Here is a 26,756-nt window from a genome sequence, read left to right on the forward strand (position 1 = left end):
AGGCATAGTATATATTTCAGTTGCACTTAGGTTACATCGAAACTGTTCTAGATATAACACTAGGAACAAGTATTAGATATAATGTAAATATATCTTCTTGTGAACATCATCTTTTCAGTTGCTGAAACTGAAGCTGTGACATCGGTGGTTTTCAGACTGGAAGTGGATAGCAGAAAGTGTGAGAAGGGTGGTGCGTTCATGCCATGAAAGAGAAGCTGTTTACTCACTTAACAACTTTATTGATTGGCATACATCTCTCACACCATATGTGTGGCCAAGTGTTTCCTGCACTGCTCACATATAGTGGAAAAACAAACCTACGGTACAGCATACAGCACAATCTGCGATTTAGCAACAAATTACTTGTGTGAGTGGATTCTTTAAATTAATAGTTCATTATTGAATCGGTCTGGTGAATCCGTCAGTGAATCGATATCGGAATTGAAGCAAATAGTCTTGTTTTTATAAGGCAATTCTAAATTAAGCCTCTGCTGCTGTTGAATCAATATGGCTCATATTCAATGTTAATATTCATTACTGAAGGTAAAAATACACCCAGCTGACAGGGAAAGTTCTCATAACATTGTGGCAAGGTTCTCTCAAAGTGACAAACAAACGTTCCTTCAGTAACATTAATAGAACATTGTTCAAAGTTATCTGGGCTCTAAAGGGATAGCTCACCCACAAATAACAATTCTGCCATCATTTACTCACCTGGTAGCCACTGACTTTCATTGTCAAGGCACAAAAACTAAAGAAAAGTCAATGGCTACCAGCAATTTGGTTACCAAAATTCATGAAAATATGTGAACTAGTCATTCAATAATGTTCTCCAAATGTTATTTAGGTCATAGCCTACATCATGGAGCGTTTTCTGAAATGTTTTAGTTGGACGGTCATCTTATGTATTCAAACATTACCGCTTACTAGGCCTACTTGTTCCAGAACACGTGTAAAATATTATCTTAATGTTATCAAAAAACTACGTCCTCTAACTTTTTCTCTAACATTCGAGATTTTTAAAGCATTTTAAAAAATTGACATTTTTAAAGTTCAGAGAACACTTAGAAATAATGTTTTCATAACTTTATGGGAACATTGGCAAAACATTAGATTTAATTGCTCAAATTTGTATTGAATTTGCCTGAGAATTCCTGAATTATTTTTTCCAGAATTCTCTTTTCCAGTTTGTACTCAGTATGCATTAAGTATTTTTAAGTATTTAATAAGTTTGGGAGCGTGTTTGTTAATGTTTTTGATCATCTGTATGGAGTCGATAGGATGATTGATGTCGGAAGAGAGACTTTTATTTTGAAAGTATCATCAGCTTCCAGGCGGAAGTTCACCTCTCGATGATCGTCCCGGTGTTTTTCAGTCTGTGCTTTAGTCTCTGAACATCTGAAGGGTTTGTTTTTATTTGACAGCCGTTAACGGGAGCAGATGTCGGCCCAGGGCGACTGTGAGTTCCTGGTGAAGCGCGCGCGGGAGCTCGTGCCGCAGGACCCGTATGCAGCTAAAGCCTGGCTGATCACCGCGCGCACACTCTATCCCGCAGACTTCAACATACAGGTGACAAAACAACAATATTATACTCTATTCTGACACAGAAATAACGTTAATGCAGCTCTATCCCGCAGACTTCAACACACAGGTGACAAAACAACAATATTATACTCTATTCTGACACAGAAATAACGCTAACGCAGCTCTATCCCACAGACTTCAACACACAGGTGACAAAACAACAATATTATACTCTATTCTGACACAGAAATAACTCTAACGCAGCTCTATCCCACAGACTTCAACTCACAGGTGACAAAACAACAATATTATACTCTATTCTGACACAGAAATAACGCTAACGCAGCTCTATCCCTCAGACTTCAACACACAGGTGACAAAACAACAATATTATACTCTATTCTGACACAGAAATAACGCTAAAGCAGCTCTATCCCGCAGACTTCAACATACAGGTGACAAAACAACAATATTATACTCTATTCTGACACAGAAATAACGTTAATGCAGCTCTATCCCACAGACTTCAACACACAGGTGACAAAACAACAATATTATACTCTATTCTGACACAGAAATAACGCTAATGCAGCTCTATCCCGTAGACTTCAACACACAGGTGACAAAACAACAATATTATACTCTATTCTGACACAGAAATAACGCTAATGCAGCTCTATCCCGCAGACTTCAACACACAGGTGACAAAACAACAATATTATACTCTATTCTGACACAGAAATAACGCTAATGCAGCTCTATCCCGTAGACTTCAACACACAGGTGACAAAACAACAATATTATACTCTATTCTGACACAGAAATAACGCTAACGCAGCTCTATCCCGCAGACTTCAACACACAGGTGACAAAACAACAATATTATACTCTATTCTGACACAGAAATAACTCTAATGCAGCTCTATCCCTCAGACTTCAACACACAGGTGACAACACAACAATATTATACTCTATTCTGACACAGAAATAACTCTAATGCAGCTCTATCCCTCAGACTTCAACACACAGGTGACAAAACAACAATATTATACTCTATTCTGACACAGAAATAACGCTAAAGCAGCTCTATCCCGCAGACTTCAACATACAGGTGACAAAACAACAATATTATACTCTATTCTGACACAGAAATAACGTTAATGCAGCTCTATCCCACAGACTTCAACACACAGGTGACAAAACAACAATATTATACTCTATTCTGACACAGAAATAACGCTAATGCAGCTCTATCCCACAGACTTCAACACACAGGTGACAAAACAACAATATTATACTCTATTCTGACACAGAAATAACACTAATGCAGCTCTATCCCGCAGACTTCAACACACAGGTGACAAAACAACAATATTATACTCTATTCTGACACAGAAATAACGCTAATGCAGCTCTATCCCGCAGACTTCAACACACAGGTGACAAAACAACAATATTATACTCTATTCTGACACAGAAATAACGCTAATGCAGCTCTATCCCGTAGACTTCAACACACAGGTGACAAAACAACAATATTATACTCTATTCTGACACAGAAATAACGCTAATGCAGCTCTATCCCGCAGACTTCAACACACAGGTGACAAAACAACAATATTATACTCTATTCTGACACAGAAATAACGCTAACGCAGCTCTATCCCGCAGACTTCAACACACAGGTGACAAAACAACAATATTATACTCTATTCTGACACAGAAATAACGCTAACGCAGCTCTATCCCGCAGACTTCAACACACAGGTGACAAAACAACAATATTATACTCTATTCTGACACAGAAATAACTCTAATGCAGCTCTATCCCGCAGACTTCAACACACAGGTGACAAAACAACAATATTATACTCTATTCTGACACAGAAATAACTCTAATGCAGCTCTATCCCGCAGACTTCAACACACAGGTGACAAAACAACAATATTATACTCTATTCTGACACAGAAATAACGCTAACGCAGCTCTATCACGCAGACTTCAACACACAGGTGACAAAACAACAATATTATACTCTATTCTGACACAGAAATAACGCTAATGCAGCTCTATCCCGCAGACTTCAACACACAGGTGACAAAACAACAATATTATACTCTATTCTGACACAGAAATAACTCTAATGCAGCTCTATCCCTCAGACTTCAACACACAGGTGACAACACAACAATATTATACTCTATTCTGACACAGAAATAACGCTAACGCAGCTCTATCCCGCAGACTTCAACACACAGGTGACAAAACAACAATATTATACTCTATTCTGACACAGAAATAACACTAATGCAGCTCTATCCCGCAGACTTCAACACACAGGTGACAAAACAACAATATTATACTCTATTCTGACACAGAAATAACGCTAATGCAGCTCTATCCCGCAGACTTCAACACACAGGTGACAAAACAACAATATTATACTCTATTCTGACACAGAAATAACTCTAATGCAGCTCTATCCCGCAGACTTCAACACACAGGTGACAAAACAACAATATTATACTCTATTCTGACACAGAAATAACTCTAATGCAGCTCTATCCCGCAGACTTCAACACACAGGTGACAAAACAACAATATTATACTCTATTCTGACACAGAAATAACGCTAACGCAGCTCTATCCCGCAGACTTCAACACACAGGTGACAAAACAACAATATTATACTCTATTCTGACACAGAAATAACTCTAATGCAGCTCTATCCCGCAGACTTCAACACACAGGTGACAAAACAACAATATTATACTCTATTCTGACACAGAAATAACTCTAATGCAGCTCTATCCCGCAGACTTCAACATACAGGTGACAACACAACAATATTATACTCTATTCTGACACAGAAATAACGCTAATGCAGCTCTATCCCGCAGACTTCAACACACAGGTGACAAAACAACAATATTATACTCTATTCTGACACAGAAATAACGCTAATGCAGCTCTATCCCGCAGACTTCAACATACAGGTGACAAAACAACAATATTATACTCTATTCTGACACAGAAATAACGCTAATGCAGCTCTATCCCACAGACTTCAACACACAGGTGACAAAACAACAATATTATACTCTATTCTGACACAGAAATAACGCTAATGCAGCTCTATCCCACAGACTTCAACACACAGGTGACAACACAACAATATTATACTCTATTCTGACACAGAAATAACGCTAATGCAGCTCTATCCCTCAGACTTCAACACACAGGTGACAAAACAACAATATTATACTCTATTCTGACACAGAAATAACGCTAACGCAGCTCTATCCCGCAGACTTCAACATACAGGTGACAAAACAACAATATTATACTCTATTCTGACACAGAAATAACGCTAATGCAGCTCTATCCCTCAGACTTCAACACACAGGTGACAACACAACAATATTATACTCTATTCTGACACAGAAATAACGCTAATGCAGCTCTATCCCACAGACTTCAACACACAGGTGACAAAACAACAATATTATACTCTATTCTGACACAGAAATAACGCTAACGCAGCTCTATCCCGCAGACTTCAACACACAGGTGACAACACAACAATATTATACTCTATTCTGACACAGAAATAACGCTAACGCAGCTCTATCCCGCAGACTTCAACACACAGGTGACAACACAACAATATTATACTCTATTCTGACACAGAAATAACACTAACGCAGCTCTATCCCACAGACTTCAACACACAGGTGACAACACAACAATATTATACTCTATTCTGACACAGAAATAACGCTAACGCAGCTCTATCCCACAGACTTCAACATACAGGTGACAAAACAACAATATTATACTCTATTCTGACACAGAAATAACGCTAATGCAGCTCTATCCCACAGACTTCAACACACAGGTGACAAAACAACAATATTATACTCTATTCTGACACAGAAACAACGCTAACGCAGCTCTATCCCTCAGACTTCAACACACAGGTGACAAAACAACAATATTATACTCTATTCTGACACAGAAATAACGCTAATGCAGCTCTATCCCACAGACTTCAACACACAGGTGACAAAACAACAATATTATACTCTATTCTGACACAGAAATAACGCTAACGCAGCTCTATCCCGCAGACTTCAACATACAGGTGACAAAACAACAATATTATACTCTATTCTGACACAGAAATAACACTAATGCAGCTCTATCCCGCAGACTTCAACATACAGGTGACAAAACAACAATATTATACTCTATTCTGACACAGAAATAACGCTAACGCAGCTCTATCCCGCAGACTTCAACATACAGGTGACAAAACAACAATATTATACTCTATTCTGACACAGAAATAACGCTAACGCAGCTCTATCCCGCAGACTTCAACACACAGGTGACAAAACAACAATATTATACTCTATTCTGACACAGAAATAACGCTAACGCAGCTCTATCCCGCAGACTTCAACATACAGGTGACAACACAACAATATTATACTCTATTCTGACACAGAAATAACGCTAACGCAGCTCTATCCCGCAGACTTCAACACACAGGTGACAAAACAACAATATTATACTCTATTCTGACACAGAAATAACACTAACGCAGCTCTATCCCGCAGACTTCAACATACAGGTGACAACACAACAATATTATACTCTATTCTGACACAGAAATAACGCTAACGCAGCTCTATCCCTCAGACTTCAACACACAGGTGACAAAACAACAATATTATACTCTATTCTGACACAGAAATAACTCTAATGCAGCTCTATCCCGCAGACTTCAACACACAGGTGACAAAACAACAATATTATACTCTATTCTGACACAGAAATAACTCTAATGCAGCTCTATCCCGCAGACTTCAACATACAGGTGACAACACAACAATATTATACTCTATTCTGACACAGAAATAACGCTAACGCAGCTCTATCCCACAGACTTCAACACACAGGTGACAACACAACAATATTATACTCTATTCTGACACAGAAATAACGCTAACGCAGCTCTATCCCGCAGACTTCAACACACAGGTGACAACACAACAATATTATACTCTATTCTGACACAGAAATAACGCTAATGCAGCTCTATCCCGCAGACTTCAACATACAGGTGACAAAACAACAATATTATACTCTATTCTGACACAGAAATAACGCTAACGCAGCTCTATCCCTCAGACTTCAACACACAGGTGACAAAACAACAATATTATACTCTATTCTGACACAGAAATAACGCTAACGCAGCTCTATCCCACAGACTTCAACATACAGGTGACAAAACAACAATATTATACTCTATTCTGACACAGAAATAACGCTAACGCAGCTCTATCCCTCAGACTTCAACACACAGGTGACAAAACAACAATATTATACTCTATTCTGACACAGAAATAACGCTAACGCAGCTCTATCCCGCAGACTTCAACATACAGGTGACAACACAACAATATTATACTCTATTCTGACACAGAAATAACGCTAACGCAGCTCTATCCCACAGACTTCAACACACAGGTGACAACACAACAATATTATACTCTATTCTGACACAGAAATAACGCTAACGCAGCTCTATCCCACAGACTTCAACACACAGGTGACAAAACAACAATATTATACTCTATTCTGACACAGAAATAACGCTAACGCAGCTCTATCCCGCAGACTTCAACATACAGGTGACAACACAACAATATTATACTCTATTCTGACACAGAAATAACGCTAACGCAGCTCTATCCCACAGACTTCAACACACAGGTGACAACACAACAATATTATACTCTATTCTGACACAGAAATAACGCTAACGCAGCTCTATCCCGCAGACTTCAACACACAGGTGACAAAACAACAATATTATACTCTATTCTGACACAGAAATAACGCTAATGCAGCTCTATCCCGCAGACTTCAACATACAGGTGACAAAACAACAATATTATACTCTATTCTGACACAGAAATAACGCTAACGCAGCTCTATCCCTCAGACTTCAACACACAGGTGACAAAACAACAATATTATACTCTATTCTGACACAGAAACAACGCTAACGCAGCTCTATCCCACAGACTTCAACACACAGGTGACAACACAACAATATTATACTCTATTCTGACACAGAAATAACGCTAATGCAGCTCTATCCCACAGACTTCAACACACAGGTGACAAAACAACAATATTATACTCTATTCTGACACAGAAATAACGCTAATGCAGCTCTATCCCTCAGACTTCAACACACAGGTGACAACACAACAATATTATACTCTATTCTGACACAGAAATAACGCTAATGCAGCTCTATCCCTCAGACTTCAACACACAGGTGACAACACAACAATATTATACTCTATTCTGACACACAGCAATAAACATAATGATTTTAAACCCACTGCATATCAGTCAGGACTCTAATACAGTGGGTTTCTTTCATTCTGATGCCACTGACTCCCAAATATGATCATTCAAAATTAAAAATACACCTATAATTCATTAAATTTCACCATTTAATTTGGATCATGCAAGAGACCTCTATCTTGAAAATAAAAAGACTATGGCCTGGTTTCACACACAGAGTTTAGACTAAACCAGGATTAGGCCATAGTTCAATTAGGACATTTAAGTAATTTTTATAAACATGCCTTAGAAAAAACATTACTCGTGTGCATCTTGAGACAAAACAGAGGCGCTGACATGTTTTAAGATCAGTTAATGCAATTTATTTAAGTTGAAACCGCTCAGACTTACATTTTAGTCTGGGACTGGACTTAAGCCTGGTCTTTGACACCGGGGGTATAGCTTTAGTGCATCATTTATTGTTTGTTTTCATGTATAAAGACTCAAATTGTACTGTGATTAATATGATAAATATAGGCCTATGTAAAATATTATTTGGAGAATATTTGTTTTCTTTGATGTTAGATTTATTAATTAATTTAATAAATAATAAATAAATTATTTAATAAAATAAATAAAGTTAATTTATTTATCAATGTATTTTTACTGTTTAACTTTTCAGATTTATATGTATTTTTTTTTTTAATCAAATTTAATCATATTTGTATTTAGTTTTTTTCTAAAAAAAAATTTAATTTTAAACATTTATATTATTTTACTCAGTTTATTTATTTATTTAAATTTATTTTATATTGTTTAATCATATTTTAGTATTTGTCTTTTTCTAAATACTTTCTTAATGATATGTTTTGTTATTTATTTAGATTTTTATGTTTTTTTCTATACATTTTATTTTATTTACATTTCTATTTATTAATTTAAATCGAAATTGCTTAATCATATTCTTCTTATTTATTTTTCTTTACACTATTTTTATTTTTCTGAACACTTCTACAGACGGTGCATGAACTGATATAATGTTTATCTTGAATGCAATGCATGTTACTTTAGAGAAAAGGCCTCCACTTTGTCTAGTATTCTAGTATTATATGTCTTGTATTTGTATTGATGCAGTGGAAGCTTCATGTGACCAGGGAAATTACAAGCAATAAAACTCTTCCTGATTCTGATAAATGTGCATTAATCAGTGTGCATATGCATCATGCACAGGTCTGTGGTCATTAGTTCTGTGGATCGTGTGTGTTGGTTTAGTGTCTGATGTGTGTGTTCTGCTTGTGTGTGCAGTATGAGATGTACAGTATCGAGCGTAACGCAGAGAGGACGGCCTCCGCCGGCAGACTCCTGTATGACATGTGAGTCACACTGCATTCACTCTGGATGCGTTCGCTGCACGTGACGGCCCTCGTTTAATGTTCTTCATTAATGTTTCCTGATGCACAGATTCGTGAATTTCCCCGAGCAGCCGGTGGTCTGGCGTGAGATCGCAGTGATCACTGCTGCGCTACGAAACGACTGCCAGGACAAACACGCTCCGTTTCTCAAAGGTGTGTGACCCACATCAACTGTGTGTCAGTGTTATTTAGTATTAGTTCGGAATATTAGAGTGTTTAGTAATATTTTGAAAGGATTTAATTTTATTAAAATGCTATAAATCCAAGGCACTCAAGTAGTGTGAAAAAATTAAAAAGACTTTATTCACATGGCTTTAGAATTTAAAAACATTTATATATTCATTTATATATTTTCATTAAAAAATTTAGTTAAATCTGACAGTCAGTGTTAAGTATTATTTTCAAATGTTTTAGGTTTTTTGTTAATATTTTGAATTCATTGTTTTTTTATTTTGGTTACATTTTTAGTAATTGTTTAATATGTTTTTGTCATTTATATTATGTTTAGGTTTTTTTTATATTACTATTTAGGTTTAATATATTTTCATTTCAGTTTTATTTTTTATTTATTTCCAACTTATTTATTTGACAAGGCAACATTTCTAAATTTCATTAAGTTTAATTATTTCATTTTTTATTTCTTTTCAGCTTCATTTCAGTTAACAAAATGTTTTTAGTTTTAGTTTTTATCCATTTCCAGTTAATTTTACTGATTCATCTTAAACTTCTTTTAGCTTGTTGCCAATAATTTTCACTTTGTTTTTCATCTTCTATTAGTTATATTTTATTTAATTTTATTTGTGCCTTATTTTATTTAACAAATACGTTTTAATAGTTTAAATTTATATTTTCTTTTATTTCAGTTCAGCTTTATTTCAGTTAACAAATATTTTTTAATAGTTTTAGATTTAGTTCAGTTTGAGTTTTTATTAATCTCCAGCTCTTTTTTTTTTTTTTTTTTTGCTTCAACTTAGTTTTTTTTATTCTGTCTAATTTATATTTGATTTCGTTCTTAATTGTTTATTTTTAGTTAATCATTTGTTTATTAGCTGCTGTACTGTAGTTGAATCACATGTATGTGACGGTTGTATTTCCTTCAGTAATCGTGTGTGTGTGTGTGTGTGTGTGTGTGTGTGTGTTCAGGTGTTTTTGAGACTCTTCCAGGTCCGGTTCAGTGTAAGATGCTCCTGAAGGCCACAGAACAGTGTTTTAACACACTGGAGAAAGCAGAGATGTTGCTGCTGCTGCTCAAGAGATTCCCGGAGTCTGTCGTTCAGCATGGAGTGAGTCAAATCATCTCACACACACACTCTTATTTTATTTTATTTTTCAAAGGCACCCTGAAATGAAAATAAAAATAATTATCAAAAATATCACATAAAATAATGCAGAATTCAGTCACTGTGTGATTCAAAAAAGATGCATTTGGGTTTTTATGCATGTCTGTTTATTATTAGTTTCTTATGCATGTTATGATTATTTTATTATTCTTTTAAAATCATTTTTATATAAAGCACTTTAAATTAGCATTCTATGAAATGCATATTAAATATTTCATATATGTATTGTATGAAATCTACATCAATAAACTTGTTAATAGACTGTCACATGTTTACGCAATGAAAGTGCACACTAATAATACAAATTAAAATTTTATTTATGGGTCATCACATAATCTTTGAGAAATAATCATTTTTTTCAACCCAGCTTGACCTCTGACCCTTGACCTCTCTCTCAGGTCAGTTTAGGAGAGTCGTTATTGGAGGCGGAGACTGTAGAGAATCTGGACACGCCTGTCAACTGCTTCAGGAAGCTTTTCGGTACAAATTCATCATCTCTTTATTGTTTTATTTTTGTTTTATATGCTTTCTCCTTGAGCAAAGTGTGAGAATCCTGTATTTGTTGTTGATCTGATTTTCTGTTTTCGTCTCTTTCAGTGTGTGACGTTCTGCCGCTGATCCTGAATAATCCAGAGATGTGTCTTCCTGTCAGTCTGCTGTATAAATACATGCACAAAGCAGCAGAGTTTTACATATGCTACGTCACGCGGGAGCCGGCAGCGGACGCACAGATGCAGGGTATTATTATTAAATCTTATTTGTTTTTTTTTTGTTTTTTTGCAATTAAACTATGAATTTTGGGTGAATTTTAGCAATAGTAAGTCATTTGATTATTTCATGCAATCCGAAAATGTGCATATTGTGCCCACTATACATATGTTTTGTATAATATATATATATATATATAGTGTTTTTAAACAAGACTATGAAAGCTTGTTTCTGCCACTGGATAAAAAAATTAAAAAAGGTAATTGTGACTTTTTTCTCGTCAGAATTGTGAGATTAGCAACTACATTTGCATTTACATTAGCAACTACATTTTTTATAATTTACTTTTTGAGGGAAATAAAATAAAACAATTACAACTAATTGAGGCTTTTTCTCTCACAATTCTGACTTTTTCCTCATAGTTCTAAGATGTAAATGTCAGAATTGAGAGGAAAAAAAGTCATATTTGTGAGCGAAAAAGTCGCAGTTGCCTATTTTAGCAAAAAAAAAAAAAATGAAATACAAGATGTAAACTCAAAATTGCAAGAAAAAAGTCAGACTGTATATCTCACAATTTTGACTTTTTTTCTCAGAATTAAAAAAAAAAAAAAATTACATTATATAATTTGTTACATTTTATAATGTTTTATATTGTTTACATTTTTTCATCCAGTGGTGGAAGAAACTTCCATATAATACAGATTGTTTCAAAGCAGCTTTACCATAATAAACAGGAAAATAACAGTGTTCCAAAATTGATCACTTATGAAACCAATGGAGTTTGAGCTGTGAAGCAGCTCTGCAGCAGACCGTAGTGTTGTTATTCTGATGGTAATGGTGTGTGATTCCTCAGGCTCTCAGGAAGTGGGCGGGCTCAAGTCTCCGGGCCGGGGGCGGAGTCAGCGGTATGTGATTGACGGGCTGTCGGAGAAGTCGTCGGTGGTGACGGAGCCGTGGGATAGGCTGCTGGAGATGGTGGGCGTGGTCGGCTCGCTCTGTGATTGGCAGGGAGAAAAAGCAAGCCGGTGAGCATCTGAGAAACAGCATCTTAAAGGGATAGTTCACCCCAAAATTAAAATTATGTCATTAATTACTCACCCTCATGTCGTTCCAAACCCTTAAGACCTTAGTTCATCTTTGGAACACAAATTAAGATCTTTTTGATGAAATCCGAGAGCTCTCTGACCCTCCATAGACAGCAAGGATCCTAACACGGTCAAGGTCCAGAAACATAGGAAGGACAACAGTAAAGCAGTCCATGTGACGTGAATCTACAAGAATACTTTTTGTGCACAGAAAAAACAAAAATAATGCCTCCTCATACTTTTTCCATAATAGCGGCGTGCCACAGCACACAAAATGAGGGGGAGAAGAATTGTGGTATAGAGTCAATATTTTTGTTTTCTTTGCGCACAAAATAAAGTAACAAAGTATTTTCGTAGCTTTGTGAAATTACAGTTGAGCCTCTGATGTCACATGGATTATTTTAACAATGTCCTTGCTACATTTCTGGACCTGGGAAGATTTCAGTTGCATTGCTGTCTATGGAGGGTCACAAAGCTCTCGGATTTCTTAATATCTTAATTTGTGTTCTGAAGTTGAACAAAGGTCTTATGGGTTTAGAACGACATGAGGGTGAGTAATTAATGGCAGAATTTTCATTTTTGGGTGAACTATCTCTTTAATGACTGATACGTACGATCAGCTCTCACTCTGTGTGTGTTGTAGGTCGTACTCGGAGCTCTTGCAGCGTGTTTCAGAGTTGTGTCGGTACATGTCTGCCACGGACGGTGAAGGTTTTGCTCGCTGCTGTGCTCAGATCGTCACCTGCTGCACACTTGTTCTGTTTCACAGCGCATTTCACTACGTCTCTGCCGTGCAGCCGTCACTCTTCCAGGGTCAGTTCACACGTCTGTGTGTGTGTGTGTGTGTGTGTGTGTCTATTTAACTATATTTGTACACAGAAGTGAAATAATCTGACAAAATCTCCCAAAATATCCTTTTGGTGACATCCTCATTTGTAAACTAAAAAACTAAAAAGTGTTTTATTTTTGTATTATTTGTAATTTGTATTTTTATTTTATTATTGTATTACTGTTAGGTCACAGTATTTATATCTAGCTGTATATAAACACAATTAAAGTCTATGCAACGTCCCCATTTTAATAAACAAATCTGGACACAAAGTGATTGACAGGCATCTATTTTTTGTAAAATTTTGTTGCAATATCATCCTTATTTAATATTCATTTACTTAAAATGAATTAAATTTATTTAAAGGAGGAGAAGAAACATGGAATCTTATCAAAGTGAGTTTACTATTTAATGAATGAAGCAATGAATGAGGGATTTATATAGCACTTTGTTTATTGCTCTACACCCAAAACGCTTTACAATCACATGAAGGGGTCTCTCCTCAACCAAAGTGTATTTAAATTAAATGATCTTTATTTCAGCTTTAGTTTTAGTTTTTGTTTATATCCTGTTAGTAATTTTAGTACTTCATTATTTAATATACATTTATATAAATTAAATAAAAAAATTTTATTTAAAGGAGGAAAAGTAAATGTATTACCGTATTAACATGTAACACTTATAAAGTGCATCTACTTTCAGATGATAATGTACATTTTTCCCAAATGTTTAGCTGTTTTTTGCCTTACTGTGGTAGCAGAGACGTATATGATATTTTAGTAATATCTCTTGATTTAGACATTTTCTGTGTGTTCTTTTACAAAATAAATGCATGCAGCACTGTTAACGGCACATTCACCATTATATTAAAAAACCGCTAGATAGAGCGCAAAACGAATATCTTGAAATACAGTTTTTACTTCAAAATGGCCTCTTAATATGCACTAAAACCATGACACTAGGGCCGAAAATTTATTAAATGATGAAAATGCAACGTGCTAATCATCTTTCCAAGTTTGTAATGAAAATTTGTTAAAAACAAAAGAGAAGCGTTTCACAAAATAAGTTTCCATGCAAAGTTTTCTGCCAAAATAAAAGTTCTATGGTTTTATAAAAGCTGTATAACTGTTGTTATATAAAATAAAATATTATATTTATATTATTATTAATATTATACAAATAAGAAAAAGATTTTTAGTATGAAATACTTTTCTGTTCAATAGTATTATAGTGACATTTCTTTATTAATTCGTTTAAAGGGGTCATATGATGTTGCTAAAAAGAACATTATTTTGTGTATTTGGTGTAATGTGTTTATGCGGTTTAAGGTTCAAAAACACATTATTTTCCACATACTGTACATTATTGTTGCTCCTCTTTCTGAAACACGCCAATTTTTACAAAGCTCATCGTTCTGAGAAGCACGGCCTGCTCTGATTGGCCAGCTCTCCAGTGCATTGTGATTGGCCGAATCCCTCAAGCGTGTGACACAAATGTTACGCCCCCTCACCGTATTGTGATGGCCTTTCCTGGCGAGACGACACAAAAACAATAAACCCATTATAAACAAGGCATTTGTTGCATCCAGTGGGGACAGAATAACTGATTATAAGGACTTATATTGTGTTTTTACGGTCAGTTGTGATCGGAGAAATGACAAACAACAAGCGCTACTCTACACTGCTTAAAACTCGTGTTTGAATCGTCAGTGGCCAATTCTTTAATAAACAAAAAGTACTTACAGGCTGTGAATCAGAAGCACCAGACTGTCTTTGCAAAGTTGGAATTGCCCCACTTTATAGAAACAGCCTTTGAGCAAACCAGCATTGTAGGCTACTCTTCCAGTTTCAGGAAATAATCCTCCGTAAAAGGTGTTTTGCAGATCTTCCCACATCGTGACGTAGACATGTGAAGGCGTGTTTGAATGAGACGTTTTAGGGGGGCGTGGCAGAGTATTAACTTTTATAAAGAATATCTCTTTGTGTTTGAGACTTTAGTCTTTGCAACTTCAGGGATCTTATACATGCATGAACACCTTGTAACACTCCAAAGAGAAAGGAAAACTTGAAATCGCATCATATGACCCCTTTAAGTTTTATAACACAAATAACTTGTGTTTGTGTGTGTTGTCAGGTCACGCGTCTCTGAGCTCGTGTCCGTGGGTTCTGCTGGAGGATCTCTCCAGTGTTTACACTGATGTAGAAGTGGAGCGAAAACACGCACACAAGAAACGCAAGCTGGCCGACGGACGGGAGAAAACCATGGTCAGGCTCATGTGCTATTATTATTACAACATTAGCATATGCAAATGCATGTGGTGAACATGACTGCTCTGTGTGTGTGTGTGTGTGTGTGTGTGTGTAGAGCTCTGATGATGAGGACATGTTGGCCAAAGGCAGAGGGCGACACATTGTGGTGAATAAAGCAGAGATGCTGGGTTGGGCCGAGACTTTAGAGCACTTCCGTACGGCCAGAGAGAGCTGGGACCTGCTGCACTCACACCAGAGCCTGGAGACGGGTCTGTACAACTCACTGTCTGTCTGTCTGTCTGTCTGTCCGTCTGTCTCTGTCTGTCTATCTGTACAACTGTCTGTCCGTCCGTCTGTCTCTGTCTGTCTGTCTGTACGTCTGTCTGTCTGTCCGTCCGTCTGTCTCTGCTTGTCTGTCTGTCTGTCCGTCTGTATGTCTCTGTCTGTCTGTACAACTGACTGTCTGTCCGTCCGTCTGTCTCTGTCTGTCTGTCTGTTTGTCCGTCCATCTGTCTCTGCTTGTCTGTCTGTCTGTCTGTACAACTGACTGTCTGTCCGTCCGTCTGTCTCTGTCTGTCTGTCTGTTTGTCCGTCCATCTGTCTCTGCTTGTCTGTCTGTCCGTCCGTCTGTATGTCTCTGTCTATCTGTACAACTGTCTGTCTGTCTGTCCGTCTGTCTGTCTGTCTGTACAACTGTCTGTCTGCACAACTGACTGTCTGTCTGTCCGTCTGTCTCTGTCTGTCTGTACAACTGTGTCTGTCTGTCCGTCCGTCTGTCTCTGTCTGTCTGTCCGTCCGTCCCTGTCTGTCTGTACAACTATTTGTCTGTCTGTCTGTACAACTGACTGTCTGTCTGTCTGTCCGTCCGTCTGTCTGTCTGTCTGTACAACTGACTGTCCGTCCGTCTGTCTGTCTGTCTGCACAACTGACTGTCTATCTGTCTGCACAACTGACTGTCTGTCTGTCCGTCTGTCTGTCTGTCTGTCTGTCCGTCCGTCCATCCATCCGTCCGTCTGTCTCTGTCTGTCTGTACAACTGTCTGTCTGTCTGTCTGTACATCTGTCTGTCCGTCTGTCCGTCTGTCTGTCTGTCTGTCTGTCTGTCTGTCTGTCTGTCTGTCTGTCTGTCTGTCTGTCTGTCTGTCTGTCTGTCTGTCTGTCTGTCTGTCCGTCCGTCCATCCATCCAACTGTCTGTCTGTCTGTCTGCACAACTGACTGTCCGTCTGTCTCGGTCTGTCTGTACATCTGTCTGTCCGTCCGTCTGTCTCTGTCTGTCTGTACATCTGTCTGTCCGTCTGTCTGTCTGTCCGTCCGTCCGTCCGTCTGTCTCTGTCTGTCTGTACAACTGTCTGTCTGTCTGTTCATCTGTCCGTCTGTCCGTCCGTCTGTCCGTCTGTCTGTATGTCTCTGTCTGTCTCTGTATGTCTCTGTCTGTCTCTCTGTACAACTGTCTGTAGATTCTACAGGTTATGAGTTTTAAAGTGTAAATTAACTCCTGTGTTACTGTTTTATTCCAGAGTTCGTCAAGATCTGCTCAGGGTGGAAAACTGAGATGTGGATGTGGTTTCGCATTTTCCTTACAGATACGATCATTTATCAGGTATGATATGAGTTTAATTTACTGATTTTTTTTGGACTTGATCGATTGATAATATAGGTCATATATAAAGTCATAACTGTAAATATACCTGTTTCTAGTTAAAGATTTTCACCAGACTGATGCTCACAAATCAAAGTGACATCTGATCCGTGAGCAAGTCAGTTCTGTTCGGTCAAACTGATTCACAAATCAATCTGAATGGTTCTTCAGTGAATCAGACGGAGTCTGAATATTTATTTATTTATTAATTTTTTTCTGTAAAGACCTCTTCACACCAGGATTGAAACGACAAACAAAAGCAAATATATTGACCAATTATCATCCGTGACCAGAAGTCAGTTTTAGAATATAATAATTTATCACAGTATAATTATTTTAGTGGCACCATAGCATTACAATTATAGTTTTTATTAATATTTTGAATATGCTGTTAATTTCATTTTGGACATTTGTATTCGTTTTAATTGTTTAATTCAATTTTTTGTAATTCTGTAATGTGCTTTTATTTATTTCCTGTTAGTAATTTTATTACTTCAACCTAAATTTATTTCAGTTAACTGCAAGGCAACATTTCTAATTTCTTGATAAGTTTTCCATCTAAAATTTATTTGTATTTCATGTCAGCTTTATTTAAATATTTTTAATACTTTTAGATTTAGTTAACAACAGTTCCATGAAATCAAGTTAAAATATATCAGAATATAATTTTAATATGTCAGTGTCTCCATAGCAGTGGTATTTTAGTATTATTTGTATAAATTTGATGTTTTTATTAACATTTTAAATTAGCATTTTTTGGTACTTTTGTTATGAGACTTTGTCATTTATTATTATTATATATATTTTTTTAAATATTACTTTTTAGATTAAATTATTGTTTGTTTGTTTTATATTTATAAATATATTTAAATAAATTTAAAAAAATAAATATATATATATATATATTTATTTATTTATTTATAAAAAATATATAATTTAGTTTTTGTTCATTCCCAGTTACTAATTTTAGAGATTTGACTTAAACCTATTTTAGTCTGTTGGCAAAGTAAAATTCTCTCATTTTCCTTTAGTTTAAGTTTTTCCTCTAATATTAATTTTTATTTTATTCCAGCTTTATTTCAATTGACAAAAATGTTTTCAATAGTTTTATTTGCAGCAGTTATTGCTGCTGTGTTCAGTCTTTACCCGTCTGTGTGTTGTTCAGGGTCAGTACCGGAAGGCTCTGTCCAGTCTGGGTCTGATGTCGTCGCTCCAGCAGAACCAGAACCAGAGCTCTCTCTCCAGCTCCTCGAGTCTAGAGACGCAGCGGGCGATCATACAGCAGGCCTCCTGTCACTACGCACTGGGAGAGTACAGGGTAACACACTCACACACACACACTACATTAGACCTGCTGTGTTTAGCGCATCTCATCGTGTTCACGCTGTGTTTTGTCAGATGGCATGTGAGAAGCTTCTGGAGGTGGTCTCTGGTCTAATACCCCAGAATCATGAAGCGGTGAAGAGCAGCGAGGAGCAGCGCAAACCCCGCAGCAAAACCAGGAAAGGTGCGTCTATAGCACATACATAAACCACTGTTTTACTACAATACTTTTTTATTTTATTAACCCTTTTTCATTTCTTTTCTGTAAATACTTAGAGCATACCTTAATTAGATGTTACACTGTGGACCTTAATATCGTGGCGATATTTAATCTCAGTGCCATTAAAGCATATGATCATGCATTCTCTGTTAATAGGCTTTCATTCTGTTGGCAGGGCTTCGAAATGTTTGCTATTTTTAAATTTTTTACTATTTTCCACCCAATATTATTGCTAATCATTGACTTATTCAAGACGGTAAAAATCTAGAAAATGTATGCATTTTTGGTGGCTATGATCAGAACTGATGTTCTTAAAAATCTGTCATATTTATATATATTATTTATTAATAAAAAAATAAAAAAAAAAATATATATATATTTATTTATTGTTTTTCATTGTTTGTAACTTAATAGTTATTAATAAGTTATATTTGTTGTGACACTTTTGAGTACCAAAATTAAAAATGGTCCCATTTATTAACATTTGATGACATGAACAAACTCTATATTTTTAGAGCATATATTAGTCTTTGTTAATGTTAGTTAATAAAAAATGCAGTTCTTCATCGTTCATGTTAGTTCAGAGTGACTTAACTAATGTTAACAGATACAACTTTTGATTTTAAAAATGTATTAATAAATGTTAAAATTAACATTAAGTAATATTAACAACTGATGTAGAAGTGTTGTTCATTGTTTATATTTACTAGTGTAGTTAACAAATGAATCCTTGTGGTGAAGTGTTAACCTTTTTCCCATATGCAGGAACATTCAGGGTTGTTATAGTTAAGAGGTAAAACTGAACATAAATTACAACCATTAAAAACATTTTTGTTACTTGAAATCAAATGTTAACAGAACTAAAATAAAATATAAAAACCTTTTTTTTTCTAAGTTACCAATATAGTATTTCTCATCTTAATTGTTCAACTTGAAGTACTAAAGTAACTAAAAAAAAAAAATTATCTTTTTTTTTTTTTTTTTTTTAAATAGCTGAAAAATTACTTTTTACTCTGAAGACTTTGTTTGGGCTAAAAAAAAAAAAACTTTGTCTAAAAACTTTTGAATGGCACTTTTTGAAAAGTTCAAAACTTTAGAATTTTAAATGTCACTCTAAAACCGGCAGCACATGTCATCTAATTAATATTCATGAGCCAGGTTTTTGCCATAATAGGAAGATCTCTCTCCTCTGTTGCTAGGTAACGATCTGAGGCTCGTCCCCTGCACCAGTAAATCCATCCTTCCGTTCTGTCTTCAGCTCATGTTGGCCTGTTTTAAGGTACAGGATCTGAACCATTCACCCTCTCAAAACTCACAGCTCAGATTCGGTTTTTAACTCGTCTCCTCTGTTTCTAAGCTGAGGGCCTTCACAGACAACAGAGACGACCTGGCTCTGGGTCATGTGGTCGTTCTCCTGCAGTATGATTGGCCGCAGGGTGAGAATCTCTTCCTGAAGGCGGTGGATAAGATCTGCCAGCAGGGCAGCTTCCAATACGAGAACTTCTTCAACTACGTCACCAGTATCCTTCAGAAGAGAGCTCGGCCAGTCCTCCAATTGATTCATCTAAAACCTTTACTTCAAGCCTTTATGTATAAAGCATAATAAAAGTAGTTTTAATGCATTAATTATGCCTTATAATGCATGGTACAATCTAAAGAATAATTGTAACCACAGTTAATACATTATAACGCTTATCAATTTACATTTACATTTATGCATTTAGCAGACGCAAAGCGACTTACATTGCATTCAAGTTACAGGTTTTTTTTTACATTTTATCAGCTCTTGCTTTCCCTGGGAATCGAACCCATGACCTTGGCGTTGCTAGCGCCATGCTCTACTATTTGAGCTACAGGAAAGCTGTTCTCATTCATTGTTACACTATGCATTTTAAATTTGGTTATAATTATTTATGACAATACATCATGTATTACAACGCACAATAGGATTCATTATTATGCATTATAGCCTCTAATAACCCTTTATAATGCATTATACATAAAGGCTTTAAGTAAAATGATACCTATTCTAATTTGTGTCTAATATATACAGATTTTATGATCCCATATTAATTTATAGACTACTAAAAATTAATCCTAGAAAACCTGGCATATGAAATAAGTCAGTAAAATCTATTTTATGAGTTCATTGAACATATACATAACATATGTTTTATATTTCGTCATATTTCATCCATCAGGCTTGTATGGCTCATATAGTCTGATATAGTGAGAATATGATACCTGATGTATTGAAAATAATAGGAAAAAAGACTGAACTGAGCGAAACTATGCAATTTGGGGCAGACATTGATGGTTATATGGACAAAAACCTGATGCAGTAGCTTTATAGAGTTAATTTTTCACATTGCAGGACCAATTAAAATGTTTAACATGGTCAAACCCTTTTAATCAGACACTAATTCTAATCATAATTCAGAATGAGTGTATTTTTATGAATATCTGTCCTTGACCAGCTTTCTCTCTGAGACATTGACATGTTAGAAGAGTTTGCTTACCTTCGCACGACAGAAGGAGGGCGGGTCCAGCTGGAGCTGCTGCCCAATCAGGGGATGCTCATCAAGTAAGTCCCGCCCACATCACACACATCAGCCAATGGAACTGGAGATGATGATGAGAAGTGATCATCAAAGGTCTCTCCCTCCTTCCTGTTTCCTTTCTCCTTTTGTTTTGGACAAAGGCTGCGGTTAAGACCAACAGCGAGACAGGAAGAAGGCGGTTTGAGTAGCGTGTTTTCTTTACCCTGCTTTAGTGCTGATGTCCTCAAGCTGCTTTTTTATTTATTTTCTGGTCTTTGTCTGACATTGTGTGGGGTTTTAAACGGGTTGCAACTTGCAAGTTCAGGTCTGTTTAGGGTTGAGAATCGAGAACATAGTTTTAAAAATATTGGATGAACAACAGAGCTAGATCATAATGAACCAATAAAAGACTTAAAAGTAAAGGTTTTTTATTGGCATTGATGGTTCCATTAAGAGCCTTTATCATCCATAAAACCACTAAAGGTTCTTTATAGTTTAAAAAGTTACTTGAGATTATAAAAATGTTCTTTACACTAAGAAAAAAATGGTTTTAACAACTGGGAACCAAAAATGGTCCACGGTGAAAGAAGTACTTAAATTAGTTTGTTCTTGAGACATTCTTCTTAAAATATAAATATCAGCTGTATGCAAAGTGACCCACATTTGGTTTTCGACCACTGAAAATGGAAAAAATTCAGCAATTTGGATTAAACTATACAGGGCCTTAAAAATAAAGATTACTAAAGAAAGGTTTATCAAGAACCAGAATCTGAAAGGATATTAAGATATCTTTAATACTTCTAGAGTTACAGACATGCAAACTTTCAACAACAAAAGTATATTTATGCCACTCAGACAGGTATGTTTTGTGGCACATTTAGATCCCCATATATCTGGGATTGAACCATATAGGGCCTTAAAAATGAAGATGCTAAAAGACAAGTTTGTTAAGAACCAGAATCTGAAAGGATATTAAGATATCTTTAATACTTCTTGAGTTACAGGCATGCAAACTTTGGAGCAAGTGCTTTTTCCCATTTTTGAACGGTCACCACTGGCATATAATACAACAAAGATTGCTAAAGTCAACAGATTTTACTATTAGACCTACTAATCTCTGTATAAAAATAAAATGATGATGATTCAATCTTTCTAAAGTCATTTTTAACCCGCTGTAATTTGGCTCTGAGTCTCATGTTAGTCCTCCTCTATGAAATAGTGGATTACTCAGTAAATATACATCCATTAAGTTTAATATTTTGGCTTTTAGCACTGTTTATGTTTGTCTTTCTCAAGAAAAAATTAAGACAGGCAAGTTTCTGGAATTTGGTTGATTTGACCCGGAATGACCCTTCTTCTGTGGCATCACTGCAAAAACTTATTTTAGAAACCTTTATTTTTAAGAGTGCACTTATAAATATAAATTATCTAAAAAAAATTACATTCATGTCTGCATTGATATAAAGCAAGAGCTTTACATTGCAAATCAGTAGAAAATGACTGTGTTTTGTCACAATGGGATTTTAGATGAAAAATCGAGTGGGAAAAATGTTATTTTAAGCTTTTTAATGGTAGTTTTAGGATGTGCCGCTAGCTCTTGATGGGCTGTTTGTAGGTTGTGGGAGTAAATCAGCTGTGATCATGCTGTCGTAGTGCTGGTGGTGCGTTTATGAGTGTTTGCTGTCCGTAGGAACCCCAGCCCCGCCCTGGGGGTGGAGTTAAACACCCTGCTGCTTCCAGGGGCTCAGAAGGCTGACAGGTACCCCGCCCCCAACCCTCCCAGACTCCTCCCAGCCTGATCATGTGTTCACATTCTCTTCCTATTATTTCTCTTCATTCCGCTCAAGCATTTTCATTTTGCAAGATCGTTCCTGTTCTCATACGGCTCCTTTTCCGTTGTGTTTTGCGCAAGATGTTGTGACGTCTTCAAATAATATTTTTTGTTTGTTTTATATTACATTGTGTCTGTAGTTTTCATTGAATTGCAGCGTTTTACATTCATGAGTGAATCTCACAGGTGATGTCAAGAAATGTCTGAGTTGTATCGCACCTGGGAATCAAAATTATATTTTGCGTAGATAAAATTGGCTTTTTTTTGTTGTTGCAAAAATCACATTTACAGTAATGAAAATGTGGAAAATGTCTCATTCTCTTTATTGAAATGTAAAAAAAAGATTTTAAATAGTGAAGAACAAGTGCAAGTATACACAATGTATTTACTCATCTAATTGTACTAATGTCTGCTTGTTTTAAATCACATTTACATTTATGCATTTAGCAGACGCTTTTATCCAAAGCGACTTACATTGCATTCAAGTTCGTTTTTACAAATTTACTAATTGAAATTGAAAACAAAATTGAAACAAATGTTGATTTATTTATAAATGTATATATTTTTTTCACATTACAGATTTATTTAGAAATTGTACTATGCCCAAAACAAAACAAACAAACAGAAAAAGTGCCATCATCCAAAATAGTCTGTTTTCTTGAATACAAAAAATATTTATTTATAATTACAAATTTTATTTTATTTTACTTTTTTATTTTAATTTATTGAGTTTTTCTTTACAATTATGAATCTTTATTTGTATTTTACTTTATTTTATTTATTTATTTATTGAATTTGGGATGCAATATGAGCCAGACCTTTCTTTGTGAGCTTCACCATTATGTGTATTTTCTGCCATAATATTTGTGTGTGTGTGTGTGTGTGTGTGTGTGTGTGTGTGTGTTCAGTGTTTGATTGGAAGAGCGTTGCTCTTATATCAGTCTGAATGTGGAGAAACTGCTGTTTCGAAATGGTTTTGTTTCTTGTTTGGGTTCTGCATAAAGTTCACGTTCAGTACTCGGTTCTTTCTGTATTTTGTGACCTGTATCAGCTCAATGTTGTTCTCACACGCCGTGTGTCTGTTTTCATAGACATCACACCGTGACTCGAGGAATCACCAAAGGCGTGAAGGAGGATTTTCGGCTGGCGATGGAGCGTCAGGTGTCGCGGTGCGGAGAAAACCTGCTCACGGTGCTCCACCGCTTCTGCATTAACGAAAAGATCATCCTCGTCCAGTCATTACCCTGAGCGACCTCTGACCTTTAACCTATGGATCAGTCCAGTTTTGTTACTTTTCAGACATTTTTTAAATGACTTCTCAAACTTTTTTGCATCAAATATGAAGCTTCAGACATGTTCAGAGTCACGATGCACCAGTCATCAAGCAGATCTCATTTAGGTCATGGTTTTATTTTAGGTATTAATGAACAAACATTCAAAAATATTCAGCATTTTCTTATTTGTCTGTAAAATGCAGAATTCACTGTTAAAGCAAATGCAATATGTTCACATTGTATTGTTGTAAAATACTTCATGAATTAACTAGACTGTGTTATTGTGTAATTTAATCTTGTGCTAGCAGCTCGTAATAAATAAAACATTTGTTCTCTAGTAGAATATGGAATTTAATTGTCATTCTCTACCCTTTTTCAGTTTATGCATTACTTCCTTAAGGTCTTGTCTTTTGTCTCATTTATGGTTTTTAATTTCAAGGATTGGTACTTTTGCAGTGCTCGATACAAATCTTTGCAATTAATAACTTTACAACAGTGGCTCAACCTTTTTTACTCCAAGTCCTTAAATTTCTGAATTTTCCTCAGGAACCGAGGACAGGTTCTGAGATGAGTAATTCACTATGATCCGCTTAATGGCCAGGATGAGAGACAGGTAGAAACACATGACATAAACAGACAGCAGCCACCAGCCTGACGGCTTCATCTTTCTGAAGGAGAAAACACACTTGATTTCATTTCCTGTTTTAAGTCGACCGCATTTTTAGCTTGTCAGTTTTCACTTTTACTCAAGTCTCTAGCATTAGTTTGCATTGTGGTTGCATAGGAGTATTTTTAAATTTGCTGAAATAAAATTCAATAAATGCAAATGAATGCTTTTGGGAAATTTGGACAACTTTTACTGTAAATCAAAAGACTTTACAGAGTGAAAGTTATTAAATGTTATGGTATAATATGGTGAATATGGCAATGTTGGCATTTGAATTTACTGTACATCAGTTGTATATTTAAAACTCCTGTTTAATTAGCATGTAAATTATCTTTTAAAAATATTCTGGACTGTTTTCCTGTTACCTGCATTGTTTTTAACTGATCACATGTATTTTGGTTCAGGATACTCTATAACCAAATGCTCCTATTGGCATCAGATTGGATAGATACACAGACAGAGAGATGGATGGACACACAGATAGATAGATCACATTGTAGATCACATTTAAATAATGTTACTCAACTTCTGCTTTTATAGATGTTTCACTTCCCCAAACTTCAGTCATTTACTGATAGTGACCAGGTTATTTACTCTCAGAGATGGAGCCTCATATGAAGTAATACTTGACTTTGTTGCAAGTTTTTTAAAGTTTCTCAATCATAGAAGCCATTCATGTCACAATAAGCGGTTGCTACATGTTTTATTTTGTTTTGAATAAGTATTGTATAGCCTAACTCTAACACATCTGATTTATAATTATATATATTAATATGTGACCATGCAGCACAAAAGCAGTCATCAGTAGCACAGGTATATTTGTAGCAATAGCCGTATTGTAGCAAATATATTGTATGGGTCAAAATAATCCATTTTTCTTTTATGCCAAAAATCATTAGGATATTAAGTAAAGATCATGTTCCATGACAGTATTTATTAATTAAAAGTATTAATTACATTTTTGATTAGTAATATGCATTGCTAAGAACTTCATTTGAACAACTTTAAAGGAGATTTTCTCAATATTTAGATTTTTTTGCTCCCTCAGATTCCAGATTTTCAAATAGTTGTATCTCAGACAAATATTGTCCTATCATAACAAACCATACATCAATGGAAAGCTTATTTATTCAGCTTCCAGATGATGTAGAAATCTCAATTTCAGAAAACTGACCCTTATGACTGGTTTTATGGTCCAGGGTCACGTCAAAATAGGATGTTTAACAAAAATCATTGCTTAAAAATTTGCTTAGTTTGACTGGTTTTGGCAGAGTAAGCAGTACCATATTTGACCGGCAGATGATTTGGTTGCTCTTTCTTTCTGCTGAGAATCTAAACGATCCTTTAGAGTTATGGAAACACCGGTAGATAACATGCTTAGCACTTTATCTTTCATAAGAGATAGCAATCTTTGAACAAACTTTAGCGTGCAGCCTGTATTTTTCCGCAGGACTGATAATGTTGCTGTGAGAAACTGTAATAAGCACTTTATTTGCCTCAGACGCAGTTAATGCTGTTAACCATTACAAACACTATCCAAGGCTCTCTAAAATGTGTGTGACTAAGCAACCATGTTTTTGAGCTTTAGGTGTTTTATCAAAGAATCTTGTGTATTTTAAAGCACCAGGCGACGGCGTGCTCCTGACGTGAAGGATGAAGGTAGTTTTGGCCACTAGTTTTGAGCAAATTAAGGCTGCATTTCAATATGAAAATGTAATATAGCCTATGACAGTATATTGCCCTAT

General features: G+C 35.7%; 1 protein-coding gene across 2 annotated transcripts; it reads left to right on the plus strand.

Annotated features, from left to right (window-relative positions):
• The first annotated feature begins 1,257 nt into the window (after positions 1-1,257).
• LOC306853258 (integrator complex subunit 10) lies at positions 1,258-24,697 on the plus strand. 2 transcript variants are annotated; one of them, XM_079390528.1, is made up of 18 exons: positions 1,306-1,569; positions 9,200-9,267; positions 9,356-9,459; positions 10,450-10,589; positions 11,045-11,126; positions 11,244-11,384; positions 12,208-12,379; positions 13,083-13,252; positions 15,402-15,532; positions 15,633-15,786; positions 17,035-17,117; positions 18,322-18,474; positions 18,555-18,663; positions 19,899-19,978; positions 20,057-20,219; positions 21,190-21,283; positions 22,930-22,998; positions 24,162-24,696. In XM_079390528.1, exons 1-18 carry the CDS (start codon positions 1,441-1,443, stop codon positions 24,316-24,318), a joined length of 2,199 nt encoding a protein of 732 aa, XP_079246654.1. In that variant the 5' UTR covers positions 1,306-1,440; the 3' UTR covers positions 24,319-24,696. The 2 variants fall into 2 exon arrangements, with proteins under 2 accessions (XP_079246655.1, XP_079246654.1); XM_079390529.1 differs by lacking the exon at positions 22,930-22,998 and having other exon boundaries at positions 1,258-1,569; positions 24,162-24,697.
• Positions 24,698-26,756: the final 2,059 nt, after the last annotated feature.

This window comes from Barbus barbus (genome assembly GCF_936440315.1).
Source record: "Barbus barbus genome assembly, chromosome: 33".
Taxonomy (NCBI): Eukaryota; Metazoa; Chordata; class Actinopteri; order Cypriniformes; family Cyprinidae; genus Barbus; species Barbus barbus.

Bases quoted from the DNA above. Each gene is read 5' to 3' on its own strand.
- LOC306853258 (XM_079390528.1), top strand. From the start codon at position 1,441: ATGTCGGCCCAGGGCGACTGTGAGTTCCTGGTGAAGCGCGCGCGGGAG. The intron at 9,460-10,449 runs GTGTGTGACCCA...GTGTGTGTTCAG, and splicing joins ACACGCTCCGTTTCTCAAAG to GTGTTTTTGAGACTCTTCCA. The intron at 17,118-18,321 runs GTATGATATGAG...TGTGTTGTTCAG, and splicing joins CAGATACGATCATTTATCAG to GGTCAGTACCGGAAGGCTCT.